Here is a 15000-nt window from a genome sequence, read left to right on the forward strand (position 1 = left end):
AAGGACGGGAAGAAGAAGCACACGAGGCCCACCTTCAGCGGCCAGCAGATCTTCGCCCTTGAGAAGACCTTCGAGCAGACCAAGTACCTGGCGGGGCCAGAGCGCGCCAAACTCGCCTACGCCCTCGGCATGACCGAGTCTCAGGTCAAGGTAGGTCACCGCAAGCTCCGCATAACCTGTGACCTGAGTTACGGGAATGCGACCTAGTCTGTAGACTTTTTTTTTTTTTTTTTTAAGGGTTTGTACCCTTGGTATGTTTAATTTTGGTTGAACCTTTGTTTGACCTTAACTTGACCTAGGTTTAACCTGGGGTAAACAGAGTTTAGGGTCACTGTAATGATCAACATTGCGAAGACGCAACCTATAGGTACCTTAAAGTAACCTATGTTTGTATGAATTGATAACTTATATGAATATGTTTGCATGTGTGTGTACACATATGCATACATATTCTACGACCTCTAAATTCTACATACACGTGCATATACAAACCCCATCAGATCCACAATTATCAGTCAAACCTGACGCCACCCCTTCTGGCGACATGACACCAAAGTCCGCCGCGATTGGTTACCGCGAATTCACGTAGCCAATCAGATACGCCCTTTGGTTCTACGTCACGGGGAGGAGGGGCGGTGTCTTGAGTGACTGAGGTACGTGATTTTGGTACACGTATGGGATACAGTGGCGCTGGCTATGACAATGCTCGTGTGTACAGTCGAAGATGAATGTTCTGCTCGTTCTTAATTGAACAATAAATCATGGGGTGTGAGTTATTACATACGATAATAATTTGAATAAAGCTCTAAAACCTTGAATAAGGTTAGTGTTTCTGAACAAAAAGTTCACTACAATTCGTCTAGTTTCATAGTAAATGAATAAGTGTGTGTGTGTGTGTGTGTGTGTGTGTGTGTGTGTGTGTGTGTGTGTGTGTGTGTGTGTGTGTGTGTGTGTGTGTGTGTGTGTGTGTGTGTTTCATTCAGTACAGGGACGGTGACGTCCATTTCTCTCTCTCTCTCTCTCTCTCTCTCTCTCATTCCCCCAGGCCTAGTAGATGAATGATGGTGATTTTTAGAAACAAACCCCAACTCCTCCTCCTCCTTCTCCTCCTCCTCCTCCATCACCTCGTTAGCGACTTAATGACATGTTACCAAAAACTCCCAGGCGGGAACAGACTACCGCGACAACAACCCCGTGACGAATTGGTCACGTGACTACGAAACTACCAAAGGGAGGAACAGTTAACCATTTAACTTCAGTTTGTGGTTTATGTGTTTATTCTGGCTGCCGTCAGGTGATTTTATTCATGTAATGGGATCTCCCTTCACTTGCGTGGAGGAGATGAAGGAAAGATTGCAAAGATGAAGAAGGAGGAAGGAGGAGAGAGAAAGGAGGATAGCGAGGAAGGAGAGAGGTGGAAAGAGGAAAGAAAGAGAAGGGAGAGAGAAGAAGGAGAAATGAAGGAAGAGGATGGATGAAGGAGTTTGCGGGAGATGGAGACGAGAGGAGTGGGAGAGGAGGGGAAGTTGATGGAGGAGGAGAAGGAGGAGGATGAAGAGGAGGAGAAGGAGGAGGAGGAAGAGGTGGAGGTGGACGAGGAGGAAGAGGAGAAGTTAGAGGAGAAGGAAGAGGAGGAGGAGGAGGAGGAGGAGGAGAAGATGAGGAGGAGGTGGAGGAGGAGGAGGAGAAGGAGGAGGCGGCAGTGGGTTCGGCAATTGATGTTGGGCATTAGGGGCGGAGAGACTCGTCCGGGTATTATCGCCTCCTCCCCCTCCCCCACCCCATTCCCCCCCATCATCCCCGCCCCTCCTCCCCACCCTCCGCATCATCTTCTCCTCCATCGTCTTCACTCTCATTGCTTTCACGTCATCTCCTTCACCAACCATCTCCTATCATCATTCTATCTCTTTCTCTCTCCCTCTCTCTCTCTTTTCCTCTCTCTCCTTCCCTCCTTCTCTCTTCCTCTCTCTCTCTCTCTCTCTCTATACCCCCTCTCCTTTTCTCTTTCTCTCCCTTTCTCTCTCTCTCTCTCTCTCTCTCTCTCTCTCTCTCTCTCTCTCTCTCTCTCTCTCTCTCTCTCTCTCTCTCTCTCTCTCTCTCTCTCTCTCCCTCTCTCTCCCCCTTCTCTCTCCTTCCCTCCCTCACTCTTCCTCCCTTTCTCTCTCTCTCTCTCTCTCTCTCTCTCTTTCTCTCTCTCTCTCCCTCTCTCTTTCTCTCATCAAGCTCCAGGACTTACTCGATGTGTCTCGGCTTTATGACAGATGGAAGATGTGGATAGACTAGTGTTCACTCCACTTGAAGCAGTTTATTCTGGCTGGTGATCGACAGGCGATTTTATTTAGTCACTACATCACCACCACAACTGCCATCACCGACATGAATGCTCGTCACCACCAAATAATAACATCGTCACCACCATTCCTCCACCCATTATCTCCACCATCACCCTTCGTTTGTCATATATCTCCAACCAGCGTCTCCTACCACACTGTTCATACCACCATCATAAGAACACTGAACTTCTCGTTACAACAGAACTACCACCACCACCACCATCATCACCATCACCACCACTAACACCACCATGGATACCACCACCACCAGTAACAGCAACATGACTAATAGAACTACCGTTACTATCACCACCAAGAATACTGTCATAATCACCATCACACACTGATACTATCACAACCACCACTATCACCACCATCGCACCACCGCCACCACTATCACCACCAATGTCATCACCACCACTACCATTACTACCACCATCACCACCAAGACTACTGTCATTATCACCATCATCGCACACCAATACCGTCACAACCAACATTATCACCACCACCGCCACCACTATCACCGCCACCATCACCACCAAAACTACTGCCATTATCACCACCATCACACACCGATACCATCACAACTACCACTATCACCACCATCGCCATTGCCACTATCACCACCACTGTCACCACTATCATCACCATCACCACCAAGACAACTGTCATTATCACCACCATCACACACCGATACCATCACAACCACTACCACTACCATCACCACCACTGTCACCACCACCACTACCACCACTACCACCACCACCGTTACCACACCACCACCACCACACATTAACCACGAGAAAGATAAGGGAAGATCCTTTAGTCTCTACAAATGAACGGATTTGAACTCTGGTCGTCTTCTTGATATCATCACCAACATATCCCGAACCCCCACCACCACCAACACTTTATCACACCACCATCATCATCACCAGAGATCCATTCCATCAGAATACCGTTATCACCATATAGTCTGTTTCCTCATAACTCATAATCATCATCATCATAATCTTCATCATTATCATCATCACTATCATCTTCATCATCATCACTATCATCATCATTATCATCATCACTATCATCTTCACCATCATCACTATCATCATCATCATCACTATCATGTTGGTGTTATGACGCCGTTGAGTGTATCACAGTATGGTCCAACATCAACCCATCACAAACACTCTCTCGGTAAAATATTACGAGATATTTCGTCATTTAACATCATCACAATATTTTTTATCACCATTTGACGCTACATTCTATCAGTTTATGACGTCACTCCATCATCAACACATCACGCTAAATTTCATCACCGCATCACAAATACGTCATTTCCTCATCATTACTAAGTAAATAAAATGAGAATATAAAATAAATTAATAAATAAACTAATAAACAAGTAAATAAATTAAAAAACAGATAAATAAATAAATATGTAAACATATATATATATATATGTGTGTGTGTGTGTGTCTGTATATATATACATATATATATATAAACAGTGTAAATAAATGAATGAATTAATAAATAAAAATTAATAAATACATGAAAACAAATACATTTGGAAAGGACATTTTTTCGAGAAAGTCTACGGCATACATACATTATGTTTCACCACGAAGGCTGTCCGGGCGTTTTTTCCTCATTCTCTCCATATACTTAGTGATTACCATTTAGCGTTTATTGCCGCAATGTTAACGGTACGAAAACAAATATATTCTAACTTTCACAGCAAGGATCATTTCAAACTGACCAAAGCTAACGTGTTTCAACATAGGAGTTACTATGATTTTTTCCTTTCGACTATATACGTGTATATGTATTATATATATATATATATATATATATATATATATATATATATATGTATATATATACATATATGTATATGTATATATATATACATATCTATATATACTATATATACATATTACTTATATATACGTATATATATTATATATACATACTCATATATATATATATATATATATATATATATATAATATATATACATACACATACATATGTATATACATATTCTAGAGTTTCCCTGAATCAGTACAACATATCCACTTGTTATTAACCAGAATAATCTATCATGAAAGACGTAACAGTGTTGAAAGGGTTATAAAATAACTATTCGTAGGCATAGTATGACTTTAATCCTTTCAATACAGTGACGCCAAATACAGACACTGCTGTACAGAACGCCAGGTGATCCAATTCAGCTGTGGGGCTTCACAACGGCGTCTCGATCGAGTAACACAGCACTCAGGCTAGGGGGCGCTACCCCGTCTAAAGAATAAAATCCTCTGTATTTCCACAACAACTGTTCCATGAAATACTATTACTCTGACCAAAGATTCATACTATTTGATCGAAGCGTATTCCTATTATAAAATCAGCGGTTCATTCCAGAGCATCTAGAGCTCCTATTCCTATTTCAGCAATTGTACTGAAGACTATTGCTGTCACCTGAAATAGTATTTTTCCTGTAATAGCGTATAACTCATTGTGTGAAATCGCCATCTTCCCTAGAGGAAACGTTGCGATCTCAAGGGTTTCATTGCTATTTCGGAAAGTCGCTGTCTGAATGGAGAGGGCACGGTAGCTGGCATTTGATCCACCTTCATTCCTCCTCTGGGCACTCTCGACCTCCTCTTCTTCCTCCTCCTCCTCGCTCCTCCTCTTTGTCATCCATCTTCTCCGTTTCTATTTCTTCTTCCACTTCCATCTCTTTCTGTGTCCTATCCTTTGATTCCTTCTCCCCCTTTTCTCTTCCTCCTCTTTCTCCTCCTATCTCTTCTCATAATATCTTTATTCATCTAGTTCTTCTACCCCATCTACTTCCTCTTCTTTTCTTCTTCCTCCTCCTCCTCCTCTTCTTCTTCCCCTCCTCCTTCTCCTCCTCTTCCTTCTTCTCCTCTTCCTCTTCCTTCTCCTCCTCCTCCTCCTCCTTTTTTGTCTTCTTCCTCTCCTCCTTCTCCTCCTCTTTCTTCTTCTCCTCCTCTTTTTCCTTCTCCTCCTCCTTCTTCTCATCATCTTCCTTCTTCTCATCCTCCCTTTCCTCCTACTCCTCCGTCGCTGCCTTTTCCTCCTCCTCCTTCACCTCCTTCTCCTCCTACTACTTTTCCGTCCCTGCCTTTTCATCCTCCTCCTCCTCCTCCTCCTTCTTCTCTTCCTCCTCCTCCTTCTTCTCCTCCACACTTGCTTGTCCTCCCCAATTATGTCCTCTTCGTCCTCCATCGGGTTAATACACGTCTCGGTCCTACAAGAGCTCTATTCCGACTCCAGCTCTCTTCCTTTCTAACCCCTCTCTTTCTGATGCTCTCTCTTCCACAAGCAAAGGTCCTCTTTTTCTTTTTCCTCTCTTCGGTTTTCAAAACTCGGGTCTTGAACATCTGTACAATAGGTCTCTTTTTTTCTCTCTTTGTTGTACAGCAAATGTTTCTTTTTTCTCTTTCAGTAAATGTATGATAAATCTCTCTTTTTTTCTAAATAGCTGTACAATAGTTCTTCTCTCTCTCTCAGTGGATGTCCATATCTCTCTGCCTCTTCACGAACTCTCTCTACCTTTCTCTCTCAATTGTTGCACAACATACCTCTTTTTCTCTCTCTTTAACTGTTCTAGACAATTTCTCTCTCCCTCCTCCCCTCTCTGTCTCTCTATCTCTCTCTTTCTTTCTCTCTCTCTATCTCTCTCTCGGGTTTTTTAGTAACTCTAATTCTTTATTTTTCTCTCTTTCCACCCCTCTCTGCCATTCGTCTTGTTTTCTCTCTCCCTTTCTCTCTCTCTCTCTCTCTCTCTCTCTCTCTCTCTCTCTCTCTCTCTCTCTCTCTCTCTCTCTCTCTCTCTCTCTCTCTCTCTCTCTCTCTCTCTCTCTCTCTCTCTTTCTATATATATTATATATATATATATATATATATATATATATATATATATATCTTGCTATCCCTCTCTTTCATTCGCTCTTGTTTTCTCTCGTATCTCTTACTAACTGTACAACACATTTTCTTCTCTTGTAGTAACTCTACAACAGCTCTACTTCGTTCTTTCAGCAGTCAAGCATATCTCTCTTCTTCATCATTTACCAATAGTCTTATTTCTCCTCCATTAACTGGAGAAAACCTTCTTTAATTAGCTATACAAGAGCTTTCTTTCCCTCAAAGAAACAACAACAAAGAAAGACCAAAACAGCAAGCGACCTTTTGGTTTCTGGTATGGTCGACGGAAAATAACAGAAGAGGAGAGGGGAGGAAGATGAGAAGAGGAGGAAGTGAGATAGGAGGAGAGGGAGGAGAGTGGGGGAGGGGGAGATGTGGAGGGAGGAAGAAGAAAGAGGAGGAGGTTGATGAGAAGGAAGATGAAGAGGAGGTGAAAGAGGAAAATGGTTCGTAGATGAAGGGAGTTCCTGTGGTTAGCTCAAAGTGTATGTATAGTTGAATGCTATACATCTATTCATACGTTTGTGCTACGCAGGATTTTTTATTTACATTCTTACATTCTCTCCCCCCCTCTCTCTCTCTCTCTTACACACACACACACCTCTCTCTCTCTCTCTCTCTCTCTCTCACACACACACACACACACACACACACACACACACACACACACACACACACACACACACACACACACACACACACACACATTCTGTCTCGCTCTCTCTCCCTCTCCCTCTCTCTCTCTCTCTCTCTCTCTCTCTCTCTCTCTCTCTCTCTCTCTCTCTCTCTCTCTCTCTCTCCCTCTCCGTCCTTGTGTCTGTATCCTTTTTTGTCCTCAAACTCCATCTTTCTTCTCCTTTCATATTTTTCTAATATTCTTTGCAAATGGTAATCTGCATTTCATTATTCTGTACGCTTTCGCGTGATGCATTTTTTCATTATTGTTATTGTCTCTACTTCCATCATCGTGTTTTACTTTTCTCGCACCACCGCGCTCTCTCTCGCTCTTCTCTTCTTCTTCTTCTTCTTCTTCTCCTTCTTCTTCTTCTTCTTCTTCTTCTTCTTCTTCTTCTTCTTCTTCTTCTTCTTCTTCTTCTTCTTCTTCTTCTTCTTCTTCTTCTTCTTCTTCTTCTTCTTCTTCTTCTTCTTCTTCTTCTTCTTCTTCTTCTTCTTCTTCTTCTTCTCATTCTTCTTCTTCTTCTTCTTCTTCTTCTTCTTCTTCTTCTTCTTCTTCTTCTTCTTCTTCCTCTTCTTCTTCTTCTTCTTCTTCTTCTTCTTCTTCTTCTTCTTCTTCTTCTTCTTCTTCTTCTTCTTCTTCTTCTTCTTCTTCTTCTTCTTCTTCTTCTTCTTCTCCTTCTTCTTCTCCTTCTTCATCTTCTCCTTCTTCTTCTTCTTCTTCTCCTTCTCCTCCTTCTTCGCCATCCGTAGGCTTGTTTCTCCCCAATCTCCTCCTTCTCCTCCTCCTCCTCCTCCTCATTTAGTCCCTCCATGTCTCCCTTCTTCCCTCCATGGCGACTTTCCTCCACCTTTCTTTCCTTCCTCCCCTTCCTCGCTTTTTCCCCCTCCCCTTCCTCCTTCCTTCCTTCCTTCCATTCCATTTTTCCCTTCCCTTGTTCCTGCCTCCCTCCCTCCCTCCTTCCCTCCCTCCCTCCCTCCTTCCCTCCCTCCCTCCTTACCTCCCTTAATCCTCCATTTTCTCTCTGCTTCACTTTTTTCATTTCCATTTATCTCCTCTCTTCCCTTCTCTTTCCTTCCTTCCTTCCCTCTTTCTTTTCTTCCCTCCATTCCTCTTCATATCTTCTTCCATCTATAGTCATCCACAGTTCCACTTATCTCCTCTTTATTCTCCTCCATTCCCTTCATGTCTCCTCTTCTCCTCCTCTACTTCCATCTCTTCCTCCTTAACTTTCTCCTCCATATTTTTTTCTTCTCTTCCACATTCTACTCTTTCTCTTTTCTCTTCCTCCTCTCCTCCCCCACGTTTTTCTCCTGCTCTTCTTTGACTTTGTTCTCTTCATCCTTATGCTCCTGTTTCGACATCTACGCCCCAAACCTAGGGGCGCGCTGTTGCAGCAGCCCCAACTCCAACACCTCAATTCGCGCGATATTTCTTTATCGGGATCCGTGAGGTTCTACATGACAGTTTGCTAAAATGTTATATGGGATGGCGCATATTGATAATGATCAATTTAGAAGGGTCTAATAGTAATAACTATAGAAGGTACTAATAATGTTATAATTATTACGTCATAAATATACCATAATTAGTAATTTCTGAAATTATTTCTTTCATCCTTGACAAATACCACTTGCACCCACCACCCTTCAAACGTGACCTGAACAGGTCAGTGCCTTAAGCGATGAATTCGCTAGTCAAAAACGGTGCCCGGCCTATCGAACCAGTCATGACGCAAAACTCGTTTGGCACCATTGGCTGCCATGGAAAATGAATCAAAATATAGTTATAGTGTTATCATGTGAGATTCATTAATACGATATCAGTAAGGGAAATTCTGTGGAAGAACTCCGAAAAGAAAGAAAAGATATTTCTCTCCCGGAGCCAGATTTGATGACGTCACGAATGCAATCGAAGTATTCAATGATGATGAAAAGGCTGACTCCGTTCGCATAGTGCATGTAGACCATGAATGACGTCATGAACATGGAGTCGGAAGAATTAATGAACAAATACAAATGTATGATTAAGGGGCCAGAGCGTAGCAAGATCATGATATTCGGCATTCTCCCTCGTATTGGTGTTGAAGAGCAGTTTTACATCAGGAGCTTTCAGCACAAATGACCACTTGAAGGTTCTTGTGCTCGAACGAAAATATCGAGTTTATAGACTTGTGGAAGTGGAAAAAAAATATTTGAAAAATTGGCACCTCCAACGCAACTAGGAATAATGGATACAAGATTGTTGGAAAACGATTTCAAAAAGACGTGGCAAAATGCCTTTTCTTCAATCGTGTTAATATATTGAAGGGTCTACCATCCTACGTCATTGGATGTTTCACTGAAGAAATATTCAAAAAATCATTTCGACATTTACTTTGCTATAAGTCTCCGACTAGAATTATTTATTTTGATATAGGTTAAAAAATATTAATGATAGGTTAATTACCAGAACAGCCTTATAAGGAGCAATAGGTCTGTTGCTGTTCATTTGTCCGTATAACTCCATGTAATTCCTTAATATCTTAGTTCTCTTTATCCTCTACCTCCTCCTCCTCCTCCAATGCCTTTCCCTTACCTCCTCTTCTTCTTCCTCCCCTCTTCCTCCTTCTCCTCCAACTCCTTTTCTTTATTCTCAATTAGGTTTAACCTTTTTTATACATTCTCTTTTGGCCTTTTTCTTTCCCCCTCTTCCTCCTCCTCCGCCCCCTCTTTATTTCCTCGTCCTCGTCCTATTCCTCCTCCTCCTCCTACTCCTCCTCCTCCTCTTCCCTCTCTTGCGTTTCACATCACCCATTTCTAAGCTTCTCCCTCTCGTTCCCCATTTCTCTTGAATATTTTTCTTTATTTTTCACCCTTATCATCTCTTCTATTCCCTTTCTGTTATCACTCTCCTCCCCTTCCCATTCTCCATCTTCTTCCTCTTCTTTTGTTCGTTCTACTTCTCCCCCTTCTTCTCCCATCTACTCCCTTTCTTCTTTCTCTCTCTCTCTCTCTCTCTCTCTCTCTCTCTCTCTCTCTCTCTCTCTCTCTCTCTCTCTCTCTCTCTCTCTCTCTCTCTCTCCCTTCCTGGAATCCTCCTCTCTCTTTGGGATTCAGGTCTCGGCCATCGCTGACTCCGCCCACTTTTGCTGACGTCACTCCCCGTGACCTGTGTTAGTCCTTTGTTTCAGAAGATCATTCCACGGCCAATTTATTTTAGTTTATAAATGTATGTAGTTACACACTCCACGTAAGTAGGAGTTAAAACACACGTACATAACACTAAACACATAAACACAAACTTGGGTATATGGATAAGAGCGAATGAAAGGAAGTTAAGCCAGAGTGCCAAGGAGTGCCTGGAGAGAAAAGGAACAAAGATGGAAAAGGATAAGACAGTGACGATGATAAGGGATACGTGGGAATGGTGGATCGATAAGTGGATGCAATATATATTACGTTTGGGATAAGATATATATATATATATATATATATATATATATATATATATATATATATATATATATACGATGAAGGTGGAAAAAGAAGTCACGGGTCTACTTCCAAGTTTTTGAGTTTATTCCTGACCGGTTTCGCTTTATGAAGAAGCATAAAGCCAAACTGGCCAGGAATAAACTCAAAAACTCGGAACTAGACCCATGACTTCTTTTTCCACTTTCAACTTGTCACAATATCCCAGCATACATGCATATATACATGTATATATATATATATATATACATATATATAAATATAAATATATATATATATACATATATATTATATATATATGTATATACATATATATATATATATATATATATATATATATATATATACATATATACTCTGAAGCTACATACGGAAATAAAAAATAGATAAAAAAAAAATAGATCATCGGGGTTCCGGCTGCTATTCCCTTCACCCCATCTCTTCCTCCTCCTCCTTTTCCTCCTCCTCCTCCTCAGTCCTCGTCTTCACCGCATCAAGATATTACCACGGCTGCCATAGCAGCGGCCGCGTGCTGCGGCGTGGCGTGGCGTGGCGCGGCGTGGGATCTTCATCACAGCTCTATCTGACGATCACATCTCCGCATCATCGGCCGCTCTATTACGCCGGATTAGGACCTCCGCCTCCGAGGTGACGGGAGAGAAGCTCTCTTCTCCTCTCTCTCTCCTCCTCCTCTTCCTACTCCTACTCCTCCTCCTCCTCCTCCTCTCTCTCTCCTCCTCCACCTCCTCTTCCTATTCCTCCTCCTCCCCTACTCCTCCTCCTCCTCCTCCTCCTCCTCCTCCTCCTCCTCCTCTCTCTCCTCCTCCTTCTGTCCTCCTTCTACTCCTCCTATTCCTCCTCCTACTCCTATGCCTCCTCTCCCTCCTTGTGACGAGGGAGAGAGAAGAGAAGTAAAGGAGAAAGAGCTAGGAAGAAGGGAGGGGTGAGGGAGTAAAGAGGAAAGGTAAAGAAGGCAAGAGGGTGAGGGAGAAGGGTGGGTGATGGAGTACGATATGTGACGGAGAAGAGAGGGTGATGGAGGGAGTGTGAGGAAGGAGTGTGGGTGAGAAAGAAGATGTTACAAAGAAGAGTAAGGAGAAGATAGGGCGGAAGTTGAGGCAGGAATGAAGATGGAGGAGTGACGAAAGATGGAGGATGAGGAGGGATGGAGGCTGAGGAAGGAGGGAAAATGTAGGAGGAAGAAAAGGTAAATGAGGAGGCAAAGGGAGGAATAAAAGGAGGAAGTGGGAGGGTGAGGGAGGGGGGAGGGTGAGGGAGGAGGTTGTGGTGGAGAGGAGGAAGGAGGAAAAAAGAGAAAGGTGACAAGAAAAAGTATTAAAAAAAAACGGCCGAGACGAAAAAGCAAAACAAAATGAGGATGTGGACAAAAGAGGAAAAGAAAGAGGAGGATGGGGACGACGAAGAAAAGAGGAGGAGGAGGTATGGGAAGAGGTATCCAAGGGAGGTGTAAGAGGAATTGTAGGGGGAGGTGTCGGTGGAGGAGTAGGTGTAGGTGCAGGTGTAGGTGTAGGAGTGGGTGAAATGTCTGATGGAATATATGGTGAGGTGTAGGTGTAATACGATCTGTAGGAGTTCCAGTAGGTGTAGGATTTATAGGAGTTGGAAAAGGTGTTGCAGATATGGCAAGAGGTGTATGTGTAAGATGAGGTGTGAGACGAGGAGGAAGAGGAGGAGGAGAAGAAGGAGGGGGTGGAGAAGAGGGAAGGGAAGGAGCAGTAGGAGGAGAAGAAGGAGGAGGTGGTGGAGGGGGAAGAGGAGGAGGAGGAGGAGGAGGAGAAGGAGAAGAAGGAGAAGGAGAAGAAGGAGGAGGAGGAGGAGGAGGATGAGGAGGAGGAGTTGTGGGAGGTGAAGGAGGAGTTCTATGAGGAAGTGTAGGAGAAAGAGGAGGAGGGGAGTGAGAGGGTGAGGGCAAAATGCGAAGAATTATGAGGAGCGGTAGTATAGAGTAAGTAAAGGCAACGCTACTTTATATTACGTCTGTGTGTGTGCATGTGTGTACGTGTGTGCATGTGTGGCTGTGTGTACGTGTGTGCATGTGTACGCACCGACCTTTGTATGTCTAAGCCTCCTTATTAACTAAGTCGGGGGGAAAAGGTTACAAAGAGGAGGCATGAGAGGAAAGAGTAGGAAGAGAGCAAAGGGGGAGGAAGAGAGGAAGAAAGGGGGAGGGAAGAGTAAAGGTGGATGATGACGATGGTGATGGTGATGGTGATGGTGGTGATAATGATGATGATAATGATGATGATGATGAAGATGATGATGATGATGATGATGATGATGATGATGATGATGATGATGATGATGATGATGATGATGATGATGATGATGATGATGATGATGGTGATGGTGATAAGAAAGAGGAGAAAGAGGAGAAGGAAGAGAAAGAGGAGAAAGAAAGGAGGAGGAGGAGAAAGAGGAGGAAGAGTAGAAAGGGAAGGGGGAGGAGAAATAGAAGGAAGAGGAGAAAGAGGAGGAGTTAAAGAGGGGGAGGAGAAGAAGAGGAGAAAGAGGAAGAAGAGGAGAAAGAGGAGGAGGAGGAGGAGGAGGGCACCGTGCAATTGGGTGACGAGGGATCGAAGAGGGAGCGAACGAGTCTCGGCGCGGCCGCACGGAGCGCGGGCTAGTGAGGGACGGAGAGAGAGAGAAAGGAGAGAACGAGAGAGGAAGAGATGGAGGAAGAGAGAGAAATGGACTGAGAGGGAGGAAGGGAAAATGAGGAATGAGATGAAGAAAGAAATAATGAGGAGGAAAAATAAAGAAACGAAGAAGAGGTGGAGGAGGAAGAAGAAGAGGTGGAGGAGGAAGAAGAAGGGGAGGAATGAGGAGGAAGATGAGAAGGAGAAGGAGGAGGACGAAGGGTAGGGGAGTCAGTCCCTATATGTTCAATATGGCCGCCTTCAGATATTTTATTCAGCTGAAGGGGAAAGGACGGTACTATTCCCTTAACTGCTCGCTTATGAATTGCATTGTCTCGTGTACTGGGTACCGTCAGACGATTTTCATCAGCTGAGGAGACAGGAGAGACTAAAAAGAGCGAGAGAGAGAGAGAGGAGGAAAAGGTAAGCGAAGAGAGGAAAATAAAAAACATTAAAGACGAGAAAAAGGAAAAGGGAAGCCATTATACGAAAAAGTAGAGTGTAGAGGAATAGGAAGAAGAGGAAGGGAAGGAAGAAGAGGAGTAGGAGGAGGGAGGAAGAGGAGGAGTGAGGAGGGGGAGGAAGGAGGAAGAGGAGGAGGAAGAGGAGGAGTGAGGAGGGGGTGAGACAGTAAGTGGGGATTAAGAAGGCAAGGCTTTATGGGTCATTTGTATAACAACACCGCCCTGAAGGGGGAAGAGGAGGGGGATAATACCACAGGAGGGAGGCGCGAAGGAAGAAGAGGAGGACGGGGAGGAGGAGGAGGAAGAGGAAGAGGAGGAGGAGGCAGAGGAGGAGGAGGACGGGAAAAAGAGGCAGGAGGAAGAGGTGGAGGAGGAGAAGGAAGAGGAGGTGGACAATGAGTAGAACGAACAGGATGAAGAACAGCAGGAAGAGGAGCAGAATGAGATGAGGTGGGAAGGCGTGGTGTAGCAGGAGGAGGAAGAGGAGGAAGAGGAGGAGGAGGAGGAGAAGGAGGAGGAGGAGGAAGAGGAGGAGGATGGAGTTGTGCAAAAGGGATATGGTAATGACGGTGGGGGATGAAATGAGGGAGAAGGTGAGAGCAAAGATGAAGAAGAGAACGAAAAGATGGAGTAGGAAGAGCAGGAGGAGGAGGAGGAGGAGGAGGAGGAGGAGGAGGAGGAGGAGGAGGAGGAGGAGGAGGAGGAAAAGAGGAGGAGGAGGAGGAGAAGGGTAAAAGTGGTAGAGAGCCGCAAAAGAATAGGAAATAGGAGAGGACATTACGGGAAGAAGAAAGGGAAGAAAAGAGAAGGAGGGAACAAAACAAAGCGCCAAAAAAAAAGGAGAATAATAGCAGAGCTAGAAAGTGGAAAAGACGAAGAACAAAAAGAAAAAACAAAAGAAAAAATGAAAAGAGAATGTGAAGACGGAGGGAAGATTACGGGGAAGAAAAATATGAATAATAATTAACATTGAGCAGAGAGACATAGAGTGCCCCGACTTCCGCTGGATTTACAGAGAAAATGATATGGAGAAAGAGGAGGAAGAGGAGAAGGAAGAGAAGGAGAAGAGGAAATGGAGAGAAAGAAAGTGAAAGGAGAAGAAAAGAGAATAACCAAAAGGAAGGACAAGAGAAATAGAATAAGAAGTAAAGAAGACATTAAAGAAATAGAAAGAAGAAAAAAGAGGAAGAGGAGAAGGAAGAGAAGGAGAAAAGGAAATGGAGAAGAGGAGAAGAGAAGAGGATAATCAAAAGGAAGGACAAGAAAAAAAGAATAAAAAGTAAAGAAGACGTGACATTAAAGAAATAGAAAGAAGAAAAAAAAAAGAGGAAGAGGAGAAGGAAGAGAAGGAGAAGTGGAAAAGGAGAAGAGGAGAAAAGAAGAGGATAACCAAAAGGAAGGACAAGAGGAAAAGTATAAGAAGTAAAGAAGACGTGACAA

General features: G+C 43.6%; 1 protein-coding gene across 1 annotated transcript in view; it reads left to right on the top strand.

Moving 5' to 3' along the window:
* The window catches only part of LOC143037166 (homeobox protein Nkx-6.2-like), a 142746-nt gene that overhangs the window by 60387 nt on the left and 67359 nt on the right, over nucleotides 1-15000 (top strand). Inside the window, exon 3 of the mRNA XM_076205284.1 lies at nucleotides 1-150. This exon is cut by the window's left edge and continues 14 nt beyond it. Within this exon, the coding sequence (XP_076061399.1) occupies nucleotides 1-150 (150 nt within the window). The remainder of the gene's footprint in view (nucleotides 151-15000) is intronic.

This window comes from Oratosquilla oratoria, chromosome 21 (genome assembly GCF_046742065.1).
Source record: "Oratosquilla oratoria isolate Oo_2021 chromosome 21, ASM4674206v1, whole genome shotgun sequence".
Classification (NCBI taxonomy): Eukaryota; Metazoa; Arthropoda; class Malacostraca; order Stomatopoda; family Squillidae; genus Oratosquilla; species Oratosquilla oratoria.